The sequence below is a fragment of the Rutilus rutilus genome (assembly GCF_951802725.1).
Source record: "Rutilus rutilus genome assembly, chromosome: 2".
Lineage (NCBI taxonomy): Eukaryota > Metazoa > Chordata > Actinopteri > Cypriniformes > Leuciscidae > Rutilus > Rutilus rutilus.
The window spans coordinates 6,204,658-6,227,450 of NC_140210.1; the positions used below are offsets into that span (position 1 = coordinate 6,204,658).

Consider the following 22,793-nt stretch of genomic DNA (forward strand, 5'->3'; position numbering starts at 1 on the left):
AACTCAAATATACGAGCTTGATGAAAATTATCATTCTAGAAGAAAATTTCAGATGGCACTTAGAGGCTTTTGCATCTGAACTCTTCAATTATACATTTAAGTACTGAGTAATATTAATTAACTACATGTACTTACTATAGGGTTAGGTTTAGGGTTAGTTACATTTAATTAAGCACAATTTATAGTAATTAATTACCATAGTAATAACTACACATAATGTGTAACAAAGACATTTATTATGGCATTTTTTACATTTATTGTAAACATTAAACTTGATATACTCATAATTTTATGCATAATAACAAAAATAATAATGATAGTAATGAATTAATATTAATAATTTGCACAAATTTGTTTTGTTATGTAGTCCTTCCTTTGTATCATTTTGCCTAAAACATTTCTCACAGGATGAGGAAGGAGTTGCATTGAAGGCGGATGAAGGATCAACAGAGGCTGCTGCTGTCACAGAGCCCTCACAGGCTTCTGGCAGTGATGAAGCTGGTGAAGGGGGCGGAGCCACAGCAGAGCAGGGGAACTCCAGTGAGGCAGCCAATGAGGAGGAAGAAGACGCTGAAATCTGGCAGAGGAGGCGGAGTCTGCAAGCATCAGGGAACGCATCACAGGCTGAAGGGACGGAATTAACCAATGAAGAGAGGATTCCAGCTGATGCAGCACAGGCTGCCACGGTAACAGATGGAGAGACAGGTAACTGTGTGACCATACATGTTATTTACGAAGTAAATCAGCATCGGGAAACTTTTATGAGAGAGCTGAGATCAAACTTCAGGTTTCCCATCAGTTTTAACTTTTCTGCACATTAATAAAAAAATGGAAATTATGATTGAATGCATTTAAATATTAACTGTTAAGAACATGAATAATAATAACAATAATATTTTATTATAATAAATACTATTTTAATATTAAATAGTATATCACATTTGTTGATAGGAATGATAATAGTAATAAAAATAGATTTAAAAGTATTAAAGTATAATATATAAATATTAAGAGCATGAATAATATTGCAAATAATATTTTATTATATAAAAAATATAACATACTTTATCTGATTTTCATTTGTTGTTGATAATATAAAAATAATTATATTACAATAAATAAAATCATTATTCGTTGTTATTACTAAAATAAAATGTATTATATAAATATTTAAAAACATTATTTTAATAATAATCTTAAAATAAAATTGATAATATTAAAATATAAAATAGTATAACACAACAATTATAAAAATATAAAACGAAAAAGAAATGTATTGCATCAATTAAAAATAACAATTCAATATATTTTTGAATTATTATATGTTTTATATAAAATATAATTAATTAATTTCCTGTCTGGCTTTACAGAATAAATCTACCGGAGTAATAGAGGACTTTATGAATGATCTGTGTATAGTATATTGATGTTTACATTGATTTTATTATATTCACAATGCAACTTTAAACTCATTTTGCCCTTTTGAAGGAGCCAGTGCTCAAGTGAACGGCCTCCAGCCAATGCGTTCCCTTCACTCAGCGCGTCATGACATCAGCCGCTATCAGAGAGTGGACGAGCCTCTTCCGCCAAGTGAGAGAGCATTTTTGTCTTTGTGTGAGATTCACCCAACCACTGTCCTATGTAGTCATACTATAATGAGCATAACACAAAGCTCTTTTCAGTCCACGCAGACAATGAAAACAGCCTTTGACTAACATTATAATTGCCCATGGTCATTATAACATGTATGTTGTAGACTGGGAAGCCCGTATTGACAGCCACGGCAGGATTTTCTATGTGGATCACGTGAACAGAACCACCACCTGGCAGCGGCCCACTGCTCCAGCTGCACCTCAGATCCTACAGAGATCCAACTCCATTCAACAGATGGAGCAGCTTAACCGAAGGTCAGTCACACGTGCACGCTATACTCACACAAGATGGCATGTCCCTCAGCTGTGATTAGAGTGAGTTCTGATAGAGTGTTCTGTGCACACAGTGACCTTAAGTTCTAATATCTTGGGATTTATCCGAGTCCGAAATGCCATTTATTAATCCTCACTCGTATGCTCTTTAAAAATGTCACCACAGCAGCCTAATCTGTTCTGCCATTATCATGCTCTATCAAAACATCTCTCGTGCTTTCTCTCCCTCGGCGTGATTTCCTTTATTGGTTTATTGGCATGCATTTTAATTGCAAAAGCATTTGTGCCATAGATGTGCGCAGCATCTAAAACTAAAAGATCGTCAAGCACAAAATGTCAGTAAAAACGATAGTCAAGTTTATTTATGATGCTTTTTTACTCCTAAAGTTGTTATTTTTTGCCTGTTGAACTCTATATGCCATCATCACATATGTGGAATATTCCCTTCATTACTAAAAATAATACAAAATACACTTTTATGGCTTGCAATAAGTATTTGTGGCATACACATTTTCCTAATTCACAGGTATGGCACAAATATAAAGCAAAGTAGTAAGTGCAAATCAAATAAACAAATAATATTACTAAGTAAAATAAATGATTAATAATTTAATTTAATTTAATTTAATGCGGCATCATTCATTTGATTTGTTTACACCATTTGAATTAAATTAAATTAATAATCTAATATGCAGATTTTTGTGCTCAAGAAACAGTGTTGTTTCAGTTGTGCTGCTTAATATTTTAATATTATGTTGAAAAAAAAGTATATATATTAGAAATTAAATTAAAAATAACATTTATGATTACTTAATATGTATTATTAAGTAAACATGCAATTAAATTATATGTATAATTTATTAAAAATAAAATGTAAAATTACAATTATGATTACTTAAAGCTATAGTAGGTAATCCTGTTCAGAAACACTTTTTTTTATACTGGGTGAAATGGTCCTTCCATCCTGAGAGTAGTCAATACATTATGTGTTCAGAAAAAGGAATGAAAACAATCAGACCTCTGTAGCAGCTGCAGGACAGTAAAAACTCTGACCAATCACTGCCATTCGGTGCGAATGTAAAGAACCAATCAGATGCCTTCAGAGCCAGGAGGAGTGTCTTAGCAGTGTCAATCAAGTTCGCGTACACGCTGATCGCCCCTCTCTTGCACAGCGCGTACCGTCATTCAAAATCAAGATTGCCGGTGTGCCGAGCAGCTGTGCTAATGGCGGACAAACAACCAAAACTGCCAATTTCTCGAGTGGAACCTGCTCATACAACAAAGACAGGTAAACGGAAAAAGACTGATGACGATAAACAAGCCCGTCGGAGCCCATTGACTCAGTGTTAAAACTCTAGCCGCATAACATACAGATAAAATGTCACGCACTGTGCAAAGCAACAATTGAAACCTGCTAACCTTATATCTAGCGACCTTATCCGTCGTCATCGGTGACCCTGCATGTTTACTAGCCTGCGCGTTCACGGCAGGCTCCGCTGTGGGGGGAACTTTACATAACAAAATACATGTTTAACAGCTAGTAGGCCTAACGTTATATGTTATGAATCTTACACGAAATTCATCTTCATCACAGTGCAACTAATGGAAATGGAAAAACGTGTATCAATGCAACCTGTTTTTAGCTTTGCCTTATAGTTATAACTAGCTCGTTAGCGAATCAAAAAATATATATTTTAAACTTTACCAATATCGATATGATAGCTTGATAGTGAGTAGGCTACTAAAATATATCTTATTTGTTTATATTCATAATGATAAAGTTAGATTTTTTTATTACATGTGATTCTGACATGATGCTACATGCACTGCGCTCCTTCCTCTCCGCTCGTCTCAGGTAAATAATGCGTCTTCCAGCTCAGCTGTCGGAGTCGCGCGTTCATGTGTTTTGGGGGCGTGGCTTTGGAAGGACCCCAGAAGGGAGAGGGTGGACTGAATGGAAATAATGAGCTGTCTTTAAAACAGTCGTTAGAGGTCTACATACACTCGATTTTTATACTTTCTTTTTCAGAATACTTACATTTTAATTATGTATTGATATATACATAAAGTTTAAACAAATTTGAAAAATAAGTTTTTTAGACCATTCTTACCTACCCCAGCTTTAATATTAATTATTATTTTGCATTTTTATTTATTTAAAACTGGGCAGAGTAAGCTAATATATAACCAACTAATTTAACAATAATATTTGTAAAAAATATTATTTTATTATATTTATGAAGGATAAAGTATAATTATCCTTGTACAAAATTATTAATGCAAAATATGCCATATTTGTTCAGGTATCAGAGTATTCGTAGGACAATAACCAATGAGAGGACAGACGAACAGGCTGCAGAGATGCCCACAGACGACGCTGACCTTCTGCATCACTCCATACCTGGTACTCTCTCACAATAGAAATGCACTGCTTGTACAGTATATGAGTCTCGTTATTTTGGTACAAGGAAAAATAGAATAGAGGGAGAAAAAAAAGATCTTTTGTTTTAACCCAACAGACACACCACACTATAAGCTGTCCTCTGTTTCAGAGTACCGTCGGGACGGTGTGGTTGGGCCCACTAGCTCTCGCTCCCGGTTGTCTCTGCTGCTTCAGTCCCCCAGCGCCAAGTTTCTCACCAGCCCAGATTTCTTCACCGTACTGCATTCCAACCCTGTTAGTCTCCAAACACATTAATTATTCACACTTTTTTTACCCACAGGTACGGATGTCATGGTGAGAAAATGTTCACACCGGTATATAAACTTGCTTAAACCGGTAAAAAAACCATTGCTTTTGAATTTACAAGACAAGATATTTGTCAATGACGCTCAGGATCTATTGCGCACCAAATCCTCCACCATCATCTTGTCAGTCATTTCTCCTTATTCTCGTCACGTAATTAGTGCAATCTTGTTCGGAATCGCTCCCTATACCCTCATTCACTATTCCCTACATTAGTCCATTAATATACTCCACTTGAGGGAGTGAATGAGTGAATTCGGACACTGAGTGCACTGGAAGGACTGTCGCTTTTGCATAGTTTGTGGTTGCTGTCATTTGAATCTTAGCAAACTGGCAGCTCCAGTAGTAATGAAAACACTTATCTTAAACTCCGTCATGGAAACCATGTACAACCCTTAATTAAACAATGTAATTATCAATTAAAGGAGAACTCCGGTCAATTTTAACATTGAGCTCATTTTTTTGTAAATTTGGAGTGCTGTCAGTACAGAGAACAACGAAAAAAATCGGTGTTGCCTACACCGTGTTATCCTCTTTTTAAAATTTGCACCCTGTTGACTTCAATGGGGCAAGTTTTAAACCTGCTTTTAGCCTCTTAACATCCTTGATGTGTCATTACAAGTGCACAGGTCATGTGAGTGATTCCTTCGGGGTGAACGCGGCTGAATCTGACTGCAGTAGATGTGAAAGATATGAATAAAAATGATGTTTATTCAGCCAGCGCACATACCTGTATTTACATCCTGTTTTCGGTCGAAGTCCACAGTAGTCGATTGTCGAGTTCACGTGCGTGATCAAAGGTACTAAACCTATGCGCGTGAACTCGACAATCGATTACTGTGGACTTCGACCGAAAACAGGATGTAAATACAGGTATGTGCGCTGGCTGAATAAACATCATTTTTTATATATTTCTTTCACATCTACTGCAGTCAGATTCACCCGTGATCACTCTGAAGGAATCACTCACATGGCTGGGCACTTGTAATGACACATCAAGGATGTTAAGAGGCTAAAAGCAGGTTTAAAACTTGCCCCATTGAAGTCAACAGGGTGCAAATTTTAAAAAGAGGATAACATGGTGTAGGCAACACCGATTTTTGTCGTTGTTCTCTGTACTGACAGCACTCCAAATGTACAAAAAAATGAGCTCAATGTTAAAATTGACCGGAGTTCTCCTTTAAAAAGGAATTTATACTTGTATGATATTACACTGTAGTTTTAGTGTTCGTTGTTCAATTCAACTAAATAGTTTTTATTTCTATATAAAAAAAAGATTGTGGGTGCAGTCCCGCAGTGGCCAAGTAATGTAATCGATGTAAAGCCGAACATCGTGTAACACCGACTACCCCAGCAAGCCTACCCACAAGCCCAGTCCCTTGAAGGGAATTTATGGTCAATCATGCCATAAAAACAAGTGTGTTTTACTAACCAGTCATCTGGTTCTGTCTCTAATTTTGGGGAAATGCTGTGTTGTTGTAAAAGTAATTTTGTTACATATTTAGCATTGCTTTAACACGGTATGAAACACCCTTGACGGTTTGCCTTTCCTTTCTCAGAGTGCCTACCGCATGTTTACAAGTAACACATGTCTAAAACACATGATCAGCAAAGTGCGCCGGGACACGCACCACTTTGAGCGCTACCAGCACAATCGAGACCTGGTTGCCTTCCTCAACATGTTCGCCAACAAACAGCTGGATCTTCCGCGAGGCTGGGAAATGAAACACGACCACACGGGAAAGGTCTGGAAACATCTCTTCTGTGTTCTTTGTTCACATTCTGGATATCTACCCCCTGCTTTTAACTTTGAATTTCTAAATAAAATAAAATATGGCCAAAAAACTAATTTATTATAATCATATATATATACATACAGGTGCTGGTCATAAAATTAGAATATCATCAAAAAGTTTATTTATTTCAAGAATTCAACTTAACAGGTGAAACTAATATATTATAGACTCATTACATGCAAAGTGAGATATTTCAAGCCTTTATTTGTTATAATTTTGATGATTATGGCTAACAGCTTATGAAACCCATGGAAATTTGAATATTACATGAAATCACACAGTAATTACACAGTGATACCATGGTCATTGAACCAGGTTTTGGTTCTTTTGGCAGTGTGGGCAGGTGCAAATCCTGCTGGAAAATGAAGGAAGCATGAAGTGCTCTGAAAATGTCCTGGTAGACGGCTGCGTGGACTCTGGATTTAATAAAGCACAGTGGACCAAAGTCCTCTTTTCTGATGAGAGCAAATTTTGCATCTGATTTGGAAACCAAGGTCCCAGAGTCTGGAGGAAGAATGGAGAGGCACACAATCCAAGATGCTTGAAGTCCAGTGTGAAGTTTCCACAGTCTGTGTTGGTCATCGGCTGGTGTCACTGTGCTGTCCACTCAACGCAGCCGTCTGCCAGGACATTTTCAGAGCACTTCATGCTTCCTTCAGCAGACAAGCTTTATGGAGATGTTGACTTCATTTTCCAGCAGGATTTGCACCTGCCCACACTGCCAAAAGAACCAAAACCTGGTTCAATGACCATGGTATCACTGTGTAATTACTGTGTGATTTCATGTAATTTTGCTTTCGTGGGTTTCATAAGCTGTAAGCCATAATCATCAAAATTATTACAAATAAAGGCTTGAAATATCTCACTTTGCATGTAATGAGTCTATATAATATATTAGTTTCACCTGTTAAGTTGAATTCTTGAAATAAATCAACTTTTTGATGATATTCTAATTTTATGACCAGCACCTGTATGTATGTATATATATATATATATATATATATATATATATATATATATATATATATATATATATATATATATATATATATATATATATATATATATATATACCATTCAAAGTTTGGAATAATTAAGATTTTTTAAGGTTGCTGATAGCAAATGCTCACCAGGTTGAATGTATTTGATTAAAAAATACAGAAGAAACAGTAATATTTTGAAATATTATATCTATTGAATTAAATTATAATTATAATATTAAAATATTATATATGTAAGCATCATTACTCCAGTCTTCAGTGTCACAGTGTCAAAATCATTCTAATATGCTGATTTGATGCTCAAGAAACATTTCTTGTTATAATCAATGTTGAAAATAGTTGTGCTTTTTTCCCCTGAATACTTTGATGAATCGAAAGTTCAAAAGAACAGCATGTGTGTGTGTATATATGTAATGTGTGTGTGTGTGTGTATATATATATATATATATATATATGTATGTATCATTCACTGTCCATCTTTCTCTTCTATATTTGATTATTTTTACATTTAGTCCCTTATATTTTTACATTCAAAAATTATAGATAGATATATTTTGAATTATTTTCAGCATATTTACTAATATGTACCATAAGTGAATTCATATTTGATTCATCAGTGGCTTGTTGTCAATTACCACATGATTCCTGATGTATCAGGAAGAGCTTTACAGTAATATGCTTATAATGGAAGCTTAGCAGGAAAGCAGGTAGTACTGCAAATGAATGCTTAAAATATACTTTGAAAGTACAACCGTAACACTTACTGTAAATATTTCATGTGTTAGTGTTTTTACTGGCGCATTAATCTAAAGTGCTTTAACATAAATATGAGCTTCACGTTTGTGCTTTTAAACCCTTCGGCCTACTTGCTGCTGGCAAAGCTTGACATGATTGTGTTTTTCCCTCAGCCTTTCTTCGTGGACCATAACTGCAGGGCCACCACCTTCATAGACCCACGCCTGCCACTGCAGAGCGCTCGACCCAGCATCCTCCTGGCCCACCGCCAGCACCTCAGCCGCCAGCGCAGCCACAGCGCAGGGGAGGTGAGCCTCCAATCACACGCTGCACGCTACACAGTGCAAGCTCCGCCCATGTGGCTTGCACCAAGCATCATTGCAAACCTCTGACTTCATTCATTAATTAAATTAAACTTTGAGACTTTTGATTGGGGCAACTACACACAACACACTAGCCGATTTCTGCAAACATGTACAGATGTAGTTCATATACACTACTGTTCAAAGATTTGGGGTCAGTAAGCTTATTTGTTTTTGAAGGATTTAATGCATTAAATTGATTTAAAATAATTTGATTTCATATGAATTCATCATTGACACTAAATTACACTACTGTTCAAAAGTTTAGGGTAAGATTTATACAAATATTTTTTTTAGCTAGGAGTTTGATCAAAAGTGAGTAGTAAAAGTACAGATTTCTATTTCAAATAAATGTTGTTCTTTAAGCTTTCTAGTCATCAAATAATCCAAAAAAATTTAATATATCTCAGTTTCCACAAAAAATATTTAGCAGCACAACTGTTTTCAACATTAATAATAAGAAGAAATGTTTCTTGAGCAGCAAATCAGCATATTATAACGATTTCTGAAGGATCATGTGACAATAAAGACTTGGAGTAATGATGCTGAAAATTCAGCTTTACCATCACATAATAAATACATTTTAAAAATACATTACAATTATTTGAAATTGTAAAATCATTTCATAATATTACAGTTTTTACTGAATGTTTGATCAAATAAATGCAGTCTTGGTGAGCATAAGCATAATAACTTTTGAATGGTAGTGGATCATGACACAAGCCTTTATTTAACCAATAATAAAATGCTTAACATGCACGTGACAGTGATCAGATATTCTAATGAAAATATCTTTAGTTTTACATGATAAAACACTCTCAGCAGGTTTCTCATTAGGGAATCGGATGTTCTGTCACGTCGGGGCGTGTGGAGAACAGATCGCCCTCTCAGGCCTCTTTAGATATGCTTATTAATTTCACAGCATCGGCCTCCGCTGTGTCCCAGCATGCACCGTGTCATTTTCACATCAGTCCACCCACAATCCCTCGTGTGAGTGCGTTTGTCAGTGGACCATATGTGTATGCATGTAAACATATTGTGTCTAAATATTATTCCACTAATCGTTAAATCCTCTGTGTCTTCATAAGATAAAATGCAAATGATCTCACTTAATTAAAAAGTCCCTCTGCTTATATAAACACCTGGGGAATAAAGGCCAGGGAAAGTTTTACAATCCACTCGGCTTTAGCAAAAGAGCTGTCAGATCTTTAGTCACAGGGCCCTTAATGAAGCTTTCATCTTTAAAGAACACTCACTAGGGAGCACATATCCGGTGAATTATGCACAAGCAACTGAATCCTATTATTTTATATATATGTTGAAAAGCGTTGTACAAATACAATTGACTTGACTGTGTGTGTGTGTGTGTGTGTATGTATATATATTATACATATACACATTTAAATGTACAGTATATATATATATGTGCATACATGTGTGTGTATAAACAAATGCACACATACTGTGTGTGTGTGTGTGTGTGTGTGTGTGTGTGTGTGTATGTATATATATATATATATATATATACTGTACATTTAAATGTGTATATGTATAATATATACACACACACACATTGTCAAGTCACGTGTGTGTGTGTATATATATATATATATATGTATATATGTATATATATATGTATATATGTGTATATGTGTGTGTGTGTGTGTGTATGTGTGTATATATATATATATATATACTGTACATTTAAATGTGTATATGTATAATATATACACACACACACACACACACACACACATTGTCAAGTCACGTGTGTGTGTATATATATGTATATATATATATATATATGTGTATATATATGTATATATATATATGTGTATATGTGTGTGTGTGTGTGTGTGTATGTATGTATGTATGTATGTATATATATATATATATATATATATATATATACACAGGTATACATATGTACACACACATATATTATATAATAAACACAAACTTTTATGTTAGATGCTACAATATTCACATACAGTGTGTGTGTGTATGTGTGTGTATATATATATATATATATATATATATATATATATATATATATATATATATATATATATATATATACACACACAGGTATACATATGTACACACACATGTATTATATAATAAACATTATTCACAATATTCACATACAGTATTTCTGCAGTAAACTAATGTTGTCTTGTGGGACGTCCTGTGGATGTGAGGACATAGTGGTCACTTTCTATTTTGTCTGTGCTGCAGGTGGGCGATGACCCTCGGCATGCTGGACCCGCTGTACTGCCACGCCCCTCCAACACCTTCTCAGCCAATCGCAACCAGTGTCCAGATGTAGTTCCTGTTGGTGAGCCGGTTCAAGCCAAGCTTCATCAGGAAGTGTTTAGACAGAACTAGATTTGTTCACTTGTTAAATCCTTCATAAAGCATAGTTTTATCAAAATGTGGAGTTATAACTTTTGAAGCATCTTCATTTGACATTTCACCAATTGCTTTGCTCCTCTCTTTATAGCCTACAATGATAAAATAGTGGCATTTTTGCGGCAGCCGAACGTATATGAGATCCTTCAGGAGAGGCAGCCTGAGCTCATTAGGAATCACTCACTCAGGTGAGGCTCAGAGAAATATTACAAATCAAACCTCAGTTCTGAGCTATTGGTTATGAAAATGTTGACGTTTCTAATCCACAGGGAGAAGGTGCAGTTTATCCGTAATGAGGGAGCTTCGGGTTTAGCTCGCCTCTCCAGCGATGCAGACTTGGTGATTTTGCTCAGGTACTCTTGCAGTGATTAATGTGAATTTACCCTGCAAAAATGGATGCAAGAAAAAAAAGTTTAACCTTATAAAGCCTACTGTATCATATTTGATATGCAAATTTCTAAGGCCTTATCAACATAATCAAAACTTCGCCAAGAAACCTGTTCTACACAATCGACTACATGTGTTTTGTCATCTGATTGGTAGATTATACTGTTTAGCACATATAATAATTTTGTCTAATTGTAAAAACGAGGCGGCACGGTGGCTCAACTTTTTATGTTCTTTTAGTTACTTAGTTTAGTTTATCCATACTTTTTTTTATTTGATAGAAAAATCAAGTTAAAATGTGAGTATCAAATATGATCCATCAGGCTTTTGATGAATGTTTATTTGTTAATCTCTTATATTTACAGTATTATAGTTATATACATATGCTTACATCATTATTATATTGCATTACATTATATGTTTTGAGCTTTGATCATAAAACTAAGCATTTAAACATAATTTTACTAAGTCATATTACTGGGAGATATAAACTTATTTTTATGTCAAATCTCATTGATTTATTTACATTACAGGCCATCAGCATTTTATCTTTTTGGCTTTTTAAATATCAACAACTGCACCAAATTTCATATCTTTCTCAGTTTGTGCCTCTGAATAAAACGTTCCCCCTCAAAATATTCACATAAAGCTCCATATTCTCCTATATCATATACTAAATGAGCCATAAAACCCTGATGTATCAAATATCATACCATTCAAAAAAACACATGTGCAGATTTTTTTAGATTTGGACTAAATGTTCAATAAACTGTTCTATTATATCATATGTCAGTGTTAAGCTCAAAACAAAACTGCAATTCACAATACATTCTTTGAAAAAACAAAATTATTAAATGAGTAATTGATATCTAATGCAATTTGGCTTCTCAGGGAAATGAATCTTAGAAATCTTGAGTTTGCCTCCAAACACAAACAATCTTTGTCTCTTTTTCTCGCTGCAGCTTGTTTGAAGAGGAAGTGATGTCGTATGTGCCACCTCATGCCTTACTGCACCCCAGCTACTGTCAATCACCTCGAGGGTCTCCGGTCTCCTCCCCTCAGAACTCCCCTGGTCTGTTCCTCACGGTCTCATCTACAAAACTTCAAGAAACATTTATTATTAATACTATTACGATATTTAAAACAATTCTTTCATTTGATAATTGCAAATTTGTGTTCCTGGTCCTACCCATCCTTCCACAGCATTGCTTTGGTTTGGTTGTAGAGCTTGACTTTAGTCGGCCAGATTTCCTGGGTATATTTTGAGTTGGCTGCCAAATCCATCAGATCCGCTATTTGGGATTTGGTGTGTGTTTGGAGTCTAGGGTTTTTGGATAATCCCTGCAGGCTGCTTTTAAACCGTGATACTGACACTCTGATTTTCAAAACTCTGTTTGGAGTGTGGCGGACATCACGGTGCCAGAGGGAATCATGCTCTAACAAACCCTGATCTGACTTTAGTCACCGCTGACGCTCAGGGATTACACTGTCCGCTGGTTACAGGTTCTGTAATAGAGGTTCTATAGTGCTTTTTTTGCTCGCTTGCAAACCATTCTGATTACTTTTACCCTTTAAAATATCCATCCATCCATCCATCCATCCTCTCTGTCTATCTATCTATTCATCCATCCATCCATCCAGTCTGTCTGTCTGACCATCCATCCATCCATCCATCCATCCATCCATCCATCCATCGGTTGTTCATTTATATCTAAAGTGATATAATGGAGATCTCAGTTATGTGTCATTTATTTTATCTTTAATTTAAATTGTCTAGGAGAATAGAGTAATTTTGCACCATATCCCTTATGTACAACTGCTACTATTTATTTATTTATTGACAGTGGAAGTTTTATTGCTCAGAGATTTCTCTTTTTTATTTCAGGAGATATAATGGAGATCTCAGTTATATTTTATTTATGTAACGTTCAAATTTTCTGACTCTAGGAGAAATGATAATAAATATGTTGTTGAATATGTTGAGTATATTGAATAATTAATAAAAAATGGGATCTCTTTCAAGAAATATGATTCACTCGCAAAGCGTTGCTATTGCTGTTTGAACAACTTATTTTTGTGATATTGAATATCTATATCTATATATCTTTATCTATATATATCTATATCTATCTCTATATCTATATCTATATCTATCTATCTATCTATCTATCTATCTATCTATCTATATATATATATATATATATATATATATATATATATACATATACAGATATAGATATATAGATATATAAATGAAGTCTCAATTGTAAAGAGCCATCAAATTTGACTAATAAAGTCTGAATTGTTCCACATAATCTATACATTTTATGCACATTTATCTATGTTTGATAAAAGTCACTTTTCTCAGCAAACTCTCTTGTAACTATGATCTCTTCCTCTCAGGTACACAACGAGCCAACGCTCGGGCCCCTGCGCCGTACAAACGGGACTTTGAAGCCAAACTTCGGAATTTCTATCGCAAACTGGAGACTAAAGGCTACGGACAGGGTCCAGGCAAAGTCAAGTGAGCATCTGTAGGGTACGCTGAGGTCTTGCTTTATAACACATTCTCACACTCATGCTAACCTGTGCTTGTTTTAGGTTGATAATCCGCAGAGATCATCTACTGGAGGACGCCTTCAATCAGATCATGTGTTACTCGCGCAAAGATCTACAGAGAAGTAAACTCTACGTCAGCTTTGTTGGAGAAGAGGGGTCAGTGTTACCACTTTGTTTTAAAGATAACCAGACTTTACACTACATGACATGTATTAATATATATCATTGTCATTTTAAAAATCTATTTGACCAAATAATCCAATATACCACAGTATGATTTATTGAAGCAGAAGTTAAAGTCTGTTGTTGTATACACACATATATAGATTTTTTCATTGATTCTCAACACATTTGTTTGTTTTGCTCCCGTTCAGACTGGACTACAGTGGCCCATCACGAGAGTTTTTCTTTCTGGTGTCACGGGAGCTTTTTAACCCATACTACGGCCTGTTTGAGTATTCAGCCAATGACACCTACACCGTCCAGATCAGCCCCATGTCTGCCTTCGTCGACAACCATCATGAGTGGTGAGTGCACATTTGACAGTTTCATGGCACACGTGAAGCTTCAGTGCACATCCAATATTAAAAAAACAATTTTTAGAATGTACTTGGCTCGTTCTGTGCCTACAAGATGACTTTTAATAGACCAAACTAACAGAAATATATCCCGATGTATTTTAAACACGTTCTGTTGTCAGGTTTCGGTTTAGTGGGCGTATTCTGGGTCTCGCTCTTATCCATCAGTACCTGCTGGATGCCTTCTTCACACGACCCTTCTACAAAGGCCTACTGCGAATGTGAGTGGCAAAGCACATTTCTGATATGTTTTTTGGTAAATATTTTAGGGTAAAAATCCCCCAAAATCTGGTTAAAATGTAATAAAAACGTCTATTTTTTTCCTATAAATAACATGTTATTTGAATGTGATCTCATGAGTATTTGTAAATTTAAAAAGTACTAACACAAAAATAAAAATATAAAAAATGGCTCTTCACAAATATATATATATATATATATATATATATATATAAATATAAATGTATGTATATATGTATATATGTATATATATATATATATATATATATATATATGTGTATGTATGTATATGTATATATGTATGTGTGTATTAATTTAAAAAATATACTTTATAATCATTTCCTATTATACATTTCGCATCAAGTTTTGCCATAAAACTACTTGTATTCAAATATTTTTTATCAATATATATATTTAATTTTTATTAGTAATTAATGTTGTTATATATATTTGTATGTGTGTGTATATGTATATATATATATATAGTAATAACAGGATTCAGGATTCAAATTTGAACATAAATTTGAAATTTTTTTAATAAATGTACTTGTGCTTGAACTAGCCTTATGATTACTTGTGTGTGATTACATAAATCACGACCATGAGTTCATGTTTGTTGATATCGGTGTATGCAGTCCGTGTGACCTGAGTGATCTGGAGTATCTTGATGAGGAGTTTCATCAGAGTCTTCAGTGGATGAAGGACAATGACATAGAGGACATGCTGGACCTGACCTTCACCGTCAACGAGGAGGTGTTCGGACAGGTCAGAGTGTGACTATAAAATGTTGTTTGTGTGCACAACCTCTTGCCATTGTCTCACAGAAGCATGTGTGTGTGTGTGTGTGTGTGTTAGATCACAGAGCGTGAGCTGAAGACTGGCGGTGCCAATATCCCTGTGTCAGAGAAGAATAAGAAGGAGTACATCGAGCGCATGGTGAAGTGGCGTATAGAGCGTGGTGTCGTCCAACAGACGGAGAGTCTCGTGCGAGGATTTTATGAGGTACTGAAATCGAATCAACACTCCGGATGCTTTCCCTCACTGATCGTTATTTAAGAACATGACATAAACATGCCACTCCTGCCATGTAGAGTTGCCCTGAGATTTTCCAGAATGCGCTTTTATTGAATTTCTGTTTCATAGAAATGGGTCATTGTACAATTTCGGTTGCAAATGCTTGCGCTCACTTAAATATAGCAAGAAGTCTTGCTAGTACATTACCGTTCAGTAGTTTGGGGTCAGTAAAAAAATATTTAGTTTAAATAAATGAATGCTTTTATTCAGCATTAATTTGATCAAGACTTAAATTGTTACAAAAAGTTCAAATTGTTGTTTTGAATTTTCTATTCATCAAAAAATCCTGATTTTTTTTTAAATCAAGGTTTCCTCAAAAATATATCTGCATTTAACGTTATAATAGAAAATGCTTCTTGAGCAGCATATCAGCATATTGCAATGAATCCTGAAGGATCATGTGACACTGAAGAGTGGAGGAATGATAATGGAAGAAATGACATTTTAAGATATATTAAAATAGAAATTATTACATGTTATTTCACAATATTACTGGTTTTACTGTATTATTAACCAAATAAATGCAGCTTTGGTGAGCATAAAAGCCTTAGTTAAAAAACATTAATAAAACATATTTCATAAAATCACATATTATGTCCCTCTTTCTTTAACATAACTGGCAATATGTTAAGAGATAAATTGATTAAATATTGTTAGTTAATATAATTTAATAATATAAAATTTGGCAATATGTTAAAAAGTTAAATGTATTAAATATTGTTAGTTAATATTATTTAATAATGCTACATTTAAAAATGATAATTAATATTAAATAAACTATTATATACTATTTTAAAGTCGGCATAAAATCAAAATTGACCCTATTTACTTTGTGAGCGCATATTACTAGTCTTGTGGTGAACAATTAATCCGTGCAAGTTAATACACAGGAAAAAATTGTTTGCCGTCGTAATCTTTAATCAAAGTCTGAAAAGTTACTTCCGGTCTGGAATGGCTGATGACGTAGGTTTGACGGCTTGGTTTGGGAAACGCTTAACCACTCCCCTCAAACCGTTAGTCTGCTATGAGTGAGAGATGGAGAGGAGGAGCGCTAGAGGAAAACCCTGCCCTCTGTTCAATATTCCTTTTCACTGGGAAATACGTCACAGCACTGGAGAAAAGTCGTTTGCAACTTCCGGTTCACGCGGTCTTTAATATAAGCGTTACGACTACATTAAATCTTGATGCTAAAGCTTATAGTCATGACCACATCATATCCACATATTATGTCATAATATTAATATAATATTAAAAACCTCGTGATTTTTAAATGGTCAAATTTTAAATGTCAGTGTTGTTAGTCAAATTATGTTAGCTTTTCATTCATTTCTTCAGTTAGCCTAGTCATTATATGATTATAATGCCTCCTCCCATTATGAAAATCAACTTAAAAGAGCAGGTACAGAAATATATTTCAAAATATATGAAAATATATGAAAAAGTAATTTTCGTATAAAAAAAAAAACTCTTCTTATATAGATTTTTCTCTCTTAATTCTAAAATTCATCAGTTCTGCTGTTAATGTTTTTGTTACCTTAAATTAGAACAAGTCGGCCAATGAGGAATGAAGATTTATTTTTAAAATCCTAAATTATTTAGTGTGTCCTTGAATGAAATGAGAAATGATGAATTAATTAATATAGCTCAGTAGGTTTAATGTATGATTGATGAGTTTCATCTCTGAATCTTCAGGTGCAACTGTACAATGACCCATTTACTCTAGTCTTAATGCCCCATCACGCCAAGAATGATAACTATAACAGTAACTATATTAGCGTCCACATCAGATATCATCCTGTTTATTCTGAGTTTACTCATAATGCTCAAGCTCTTTAAAGCAGGATGGATTCTGATTGGCTGTCAACATTTTTATCATTTATCAGCTGGAAAAAAATCATTCTGAAAGTGAATCAAGCGATATTGCTTCACTGTACTGTTATCATTATAGTTCTATAGTTATGGTTATAGATTCTGCTATTCTTTTATATTTAGAAGGATTTTTAGAGCTATATTTTTATAGCTATCGTCCTTTGTGCGAACAGGCCTTTACCCAATGCCAGTGTTTCAGCAGATCTTGAACTTCCCGTCATATTTGATAAAGCAGATGTGCAGCAGATGTTTCGTGATCTGTATGACTGATGTGACTGATGCAGGTTGTGGACGCGCGGCTGGTGTCGGTGTTCGATGCGCGCGAGCTGGAGCTGGTGATCGCAGGAACCGCAGAGATTGATCTGGGAGACTGGAGGAACAACACAGAGTACAGAGGAGGTAACAACACGCTGACAGGTTCACTACAGCAGTAATAAATGATGACTGAGTTGATGATGTGTCCAAAACTGTGGGAAAACATAGGAAGATCGTGCTATCAAGATGTGTGAAGTTTCTGATTTATGGGTGAAATTTTATCCGCATGGTAGACTGTGGGCTTTCACAGTGTTTGTCATCCACACAGGTCACATTTTGAGTTTATTGGAACAAGTTTATTGGTTTTTCCTCCAGGTTACCATGACAACCACATCGTGATTCGCTGGTTCTGGGCGGCAGTGGAGCGATTCAACAATGAGCAGAGACTCAGATTGCTCCAGGTGAGTGTTGGAAGAGAAATGTGAGCTCTTTTTATAAGACGGTGTACAATTGTCTGAAATGTCTCTGTTGTCTCAGTTCGTGACCGGGACGTCCAGTATCCCGTACGAAGGCTTTGCCTCCCTCAGGGGCAGCAACGGACCTCGCCGCTTCTGTGTAGAGAAATGGGGGAAAATCACGTCTCTGCCCAGGTGATGACTCTTTCTGCCTCTCGACGCAAGATCCTGTATATGAACGTTTGAGATGCATTTCAGAAGCCTTTAAGACCCCATGAAATCATATCTAGTCCGTCTGTCAGTTTAAAGGCCGTCTATAAACTCTGCTAAATTAATTTGTTTAACTTCAGTCATCATCGTAATGCATTTCATTATGTATTATGCCCACTATAAAAAAAAAATGAAATGCAATAATTAAATCAAATTAATATATGCATTTTACTAAAATACATTTAGTGGTCTTTTTTATAAATATATAGTGTTATATACATGGTAAATATGTAAAATAAAATATAACCAATAAATATGGTTTGGGATCAGTAAGATATTTAATATTTTTGAAAGAAGTCTCTTATGCTAAACCAAGGCAGCATTTATTTAATCAAAAATACAGTAAAAACAGTAATATTGTAAAATATTATTATGATTTAAAATAACTGTTTTCTATATCTTAAAATTTAATTTATTCCTGTGATTAAAGCTGAAATTACTCCAGTCTTCAGTGTCACATGATCCTTCAGAAATCATTCTCATATGCTGATCACTGAACAAAATCTTTGACGTATTTCAGAAAAACAATAAATAAAAGCCTGATGTGTCCAATGTTTAAATATGAAACTCAAAACAAATTATTAAGCTTCTACTAGAATTAAATATTTTGTTAAATCCATCTAACATTAATTGCCAATTCAAAGCAAAAATTTAGGTTAGAATTGTTTTAGAGTTTACAATTTACAACAATCTACCCAGATGTTTTTTTTTTTGCCACAGATGTCATTGCTAATGTGATCCACAAGATGGCACAATCTGGCAATTCATAATACAGTCACATAAAAATTGTGTGGATGGAAATGTATATATGGTCAGAAAATGAAAGGTGACTCTTTATTTGTCTTTGCAGGGCTCACACATGTTTCAATCGTCTGGATCTGCCCCCGTATCCCTCCTTCTCCATGCTGTACGAGAAGATGCTGACGGCAGTGGAGGAGACCAGCACTTTCGGTTTGGAGTGAATGTTGACCTTTGCACTTTGAGCTGATCAGATACATTTCCTCAACACGTCTAGAAGAGCAAAGGAAGTAACCGTTTAAACAGACACCAGAAGCACTTAGACGTATATTTTGTACACCGCATCACTTAAACTTACTTCCTCGGAAATGAGCCGAACAGACCAGAAAACAACCAATCACGTGTTCTCTGAATGTTTCTCAGACGCAAACGTGATTATTTTCGTCTGTTGGCCCTGGATGCATTGAGGAGGAGGACGACGTGACCAGCCAAAATGCAAAGCTGAGTTACTTCCTGGCGGATTAAAATGAGGAACAAAACAAACCCAAAGGACTTTGATATTCTCACTCTTTTTATCTGTAAAAAGACTTTTTACGAAGCATCACAATGCAGCGTAAATGAACAAATGTTGTGTTGTGAGCTTTTTCAGACGTCTCAGATCGCCTCAAGCACTATCACGCACGACAGCGCCGCCTTGTATATTCAATCGAAATGCGTGTTCTCTCTTCTTTTCGTCACATTTACACACGAGTCCGTCTCATTATGTTTTCTGTCCAGCAGATTTGTGACACTTTTGAACGAATCTGGTTGTGCATATACTTTTACACGCGACGTTTTCAAAGGGCATGTTACACTAAAGTGCACTATCAGACGCACATCATCATCATCATGAATGTGAGCACTAAGTGCAAATGATAAAAAAACGAACAATAGATGATTTTATGACCTTATAATCCAACCCTGGCCTTTCTGTTGTCCTCAGATTTATTTCTGATGACCTTTTGAAAGAAAATGGTCACATATACCCACTAAATAAGTCAACGTGAAATTAAAACGGACCCTATTTGCGTTATGATCCAAACTATTTCAAAATGGCTTATTTATTATTATTTTCACACCCTCATATAGAGGACTTGAATGTTTGCTGATGTGAACGCAGCTTTCTTAATGTGTTTTTTTCCCCCTTTTCCATTTTTTTTTTTTACTCTGTTCTCAAGTCTGACTGTGTTTTCTTGTATGATTTGAAACTGGATTATCAAGCCCACAAAAAAAAAAAAAACATATCAATACATTCCAGACCTTTCCGTTCGCGTTAACTCAACCCAGCCTTTTATGAAACACTGCCGTGGCTGAGGAACGCTGGATTGTACTCTAGTTCTGAATGTTTTGTATAACCTGAATTTTGTGCAAGAAATTAATATCGCTTCCAGGGAAAACTAGTGTAGTTGAAACTGCCATGGGGCTTTATGAGGTCCATCAAATTTTGGAATAGCAACAGAAGAAAAATACAAGCATATCCTCTTTGTCGACTCTATTTTGGCTGGCTAGGTCATTAATACAAACCAGATAGATCTTTGTTTTTTGTATTAAGGCTTTTGCAGTGCCGTGCTGATATTTGTGCTGAATGTACCAAAGGTTTAGGGCTGCCGTAGACTGTCCCAACCATTCTTTTGTCCATTTAAAAAAAAAAAGAGAAAATGTATTTAAAAAAATATTAAAAGGCATATCTTTTTAATCACCCAATTTTTCCTCCCAATTTAACTTTTTAGATAGAGTAGTTTTTTCACAATGCTGTTTTACACTGGCTGTTTAAAACCTAAATATAAAAGAGTTATAAAATGTGTCCACATTTATGCTTTTTGCTTTATGCTTTTTGCTTTATCTTCATAAACAAGAAGATGAAAATGCATTGCTGATGCGGATGCAGTACGTCTAATATGTTTGGTTTATCAGGCGATTTAAAGGAATAGTTCAGCCAAAAATGTAATTTCTGTCTTTTATTCACCCTCATGTCTTTCCAAACCTGTATGTCTTTTTATTTTTGCGGAATTTTGATTTTGCAGATTGTCCAGGCCGCTATTCTCCATAGAGTGAACGTTATTGAAGCCTGGGAGTGTAGAAAAGTCCAGCGAACATCATGTGGGTTAAGACTTGAGGGTGAGTGAATGATTTTTCGGCGAACTGTTCCCTTAAGGGTGTTCACACTTGTAGTTCGGTTCTATTGGTTTGTTTTGGTCCGAACCAAAAAACTAAATTTTACATTTAGTCCTGGTTCGCTTCACTGTCGTTTTAACACTGAACCTAAAGGTTCAAAACGAAAGGCGTAAGGATAACGTCACAGCTTTTATGATGTAGCCTATATTTTGTGACGAAACTTACCAAACATCCAAAGCGATGCTGTGTGCTGGGATAATGCGTTCGTTGAATGTGTCATAGTGGTATTTTAGTGGTCAAAACGGTGCCAGGAACTCCACACACAAATATCTGCTGTGAGGAGACACGGTTCTGATGCCTGTACCGAACTGTGATGGGCAACATAGATCATATGAGGAGAAAAAAAAACGGGTATCCTCGAGCATTCTGTCCTTTTTAGGGTTGCATGTCTTTGGTCCGCACCAAGGTTCGGATGGCAGTGTTCACACATTTATACAACTGAATCGCATTAACTGAGCAATCGCACCAGAGTTTGTTTTAATCCAACCGATTCTGCCAAGTGTGAACGCTCCCCTGCCTTTCTGAAGACCAGAGGCGTCAGACCGAGATCTGCTGGTGTTCATTACAAGAAAGCTGCTGCTGCTTTTGACTTTCTGTACAACTTCAATTTTGCACCGTTCACGTGCTCTGAAATGGGTGACTGTTGATTGGATAACAGCTTTCAGAGCTCCACATGGGTTTTTCTGTTTTGTTTCAGCAAAGATGATTGTATAAAGCTGTTTGTCTCACGGAAAATGACTCAGAGTCTTCATTTCATATTTCGGTGGGGTATTTCTGTTTGTGTCGTTTTGCATTTTGAGTTTTTGATAGCATATACAGTAATGTTTTCAGTCAAATGCGATTATTTTAGTCGAACTGAAACCAAAGTATAAACCATATAAAAATGTTATGCCTTTTATTTACATGCATTTTATTTTATTTATTCATTTGGAAAATTCTGTCAGCCTTTTCCTAGCTAAGATGACATTTATATGTAAGGTAAAACAACAGTGTGGGAAAAATGGCTCAGTTGGTCTTAAAAATATAATAACAGGCAATTGTGAGAAAAGGAGAATTTCAAAGTTTTGTTATCTAAGTTTTTGAATCAGCTAATTAATCAAACAAATCAACGCAAGGCATTTTTTTTGTTTTCCCACAGTTGTGACCACTGACATGTTTGAACATGAACCATTTAAAT

General features: G+C 35.2%; 1 protein-coding gene across 1 annotated transcript in view; it reads left to right on the plus strand.

Moving 5' to 3' along the window:
* hecw2b (HECT, C2 and WW domain containing E3 ubiquitin protein ligase 2b) overlaps window positions 1–22,347 on the plus strand; it is a 62,226-nt gene extending 39,879 nt beyond the window's left edge. Inside the window, exons 10-30 of the mRNA XM_084393511.1 lie at window positions 408–705; window positions 1,489–1,590; window positions 1,757–1,907; window positions 4,229–4,329; window positions 4,478–4,602; window positions 6,231–6,416; window positions 8,377–8,511; window positions 10,804–10,903; window positions 11,069–11,165; window positions 11,247–11,330; window positions 12,327–12,436; window positions 13,768–13,888; window positions 13,966–14,079; window positions 14,298–14,450; window positions 14,624–14,722; window positions 15,377–15,506; window positions 15,597–15,743; window positions 17,969–18,083; window positions 18,315–18,400; window positions 18,477–18,589; window positions 19,515–22,347. Of these exons, the coding sequence (XP_084249637.1) occupies window positions 408–705; window positions 1,489–1,590; window positions 1,757–1,907; window positions 4,229–4,329; window positions 4,478–4,602; window positions 6,231–6,416; window positions 8,377–8,511; window positions 10,804–10,903; window positions 11,069–11,165; window positions 11,247–11,330; window positions 12,327–12,436; window positions 13,768–13,888; window positions 13,966–14,079; window positions 14,298–14,450; window positions 14,624–14,722; window positions 15,377–15,506; window positions 15,597–15,743; window positions 17,969–18,083; window positions 18,315–18,400; window positions 18,477–18,589; window positions 19,515–19,626 (2,679 nt within the window). The 3' untranslated portion in view covers window positions 19,627–22,347. The remainder of the gene's footprint in view (window positions 1–407; window positions 706–1,488; window positions 1,591–1,756; window positions 1,908–4,228; window positions 4,330–4,477; window positions 4,603–6,230; window positions 6,417–8,376; window positions 8,512–10,803; window positions 10,904–11,068; window positions 11,166–11,246; window positions 11,331–12,326; window positions 12,437–13,767; window positions 13,889–13,965; window positions 14,080–14,297; window positions 14,451–14,623; window positions 14,723–15,376; window positions 15,507–15,596; window positions 15,744–17,968; window positions 18,084–18,314; window positions 18,401–18,476; window positions 18,590–19,514) is intronic.
* The last annotated feature ends 446 nt before the right edge of the window (window positions 22,348–22,793 follow it).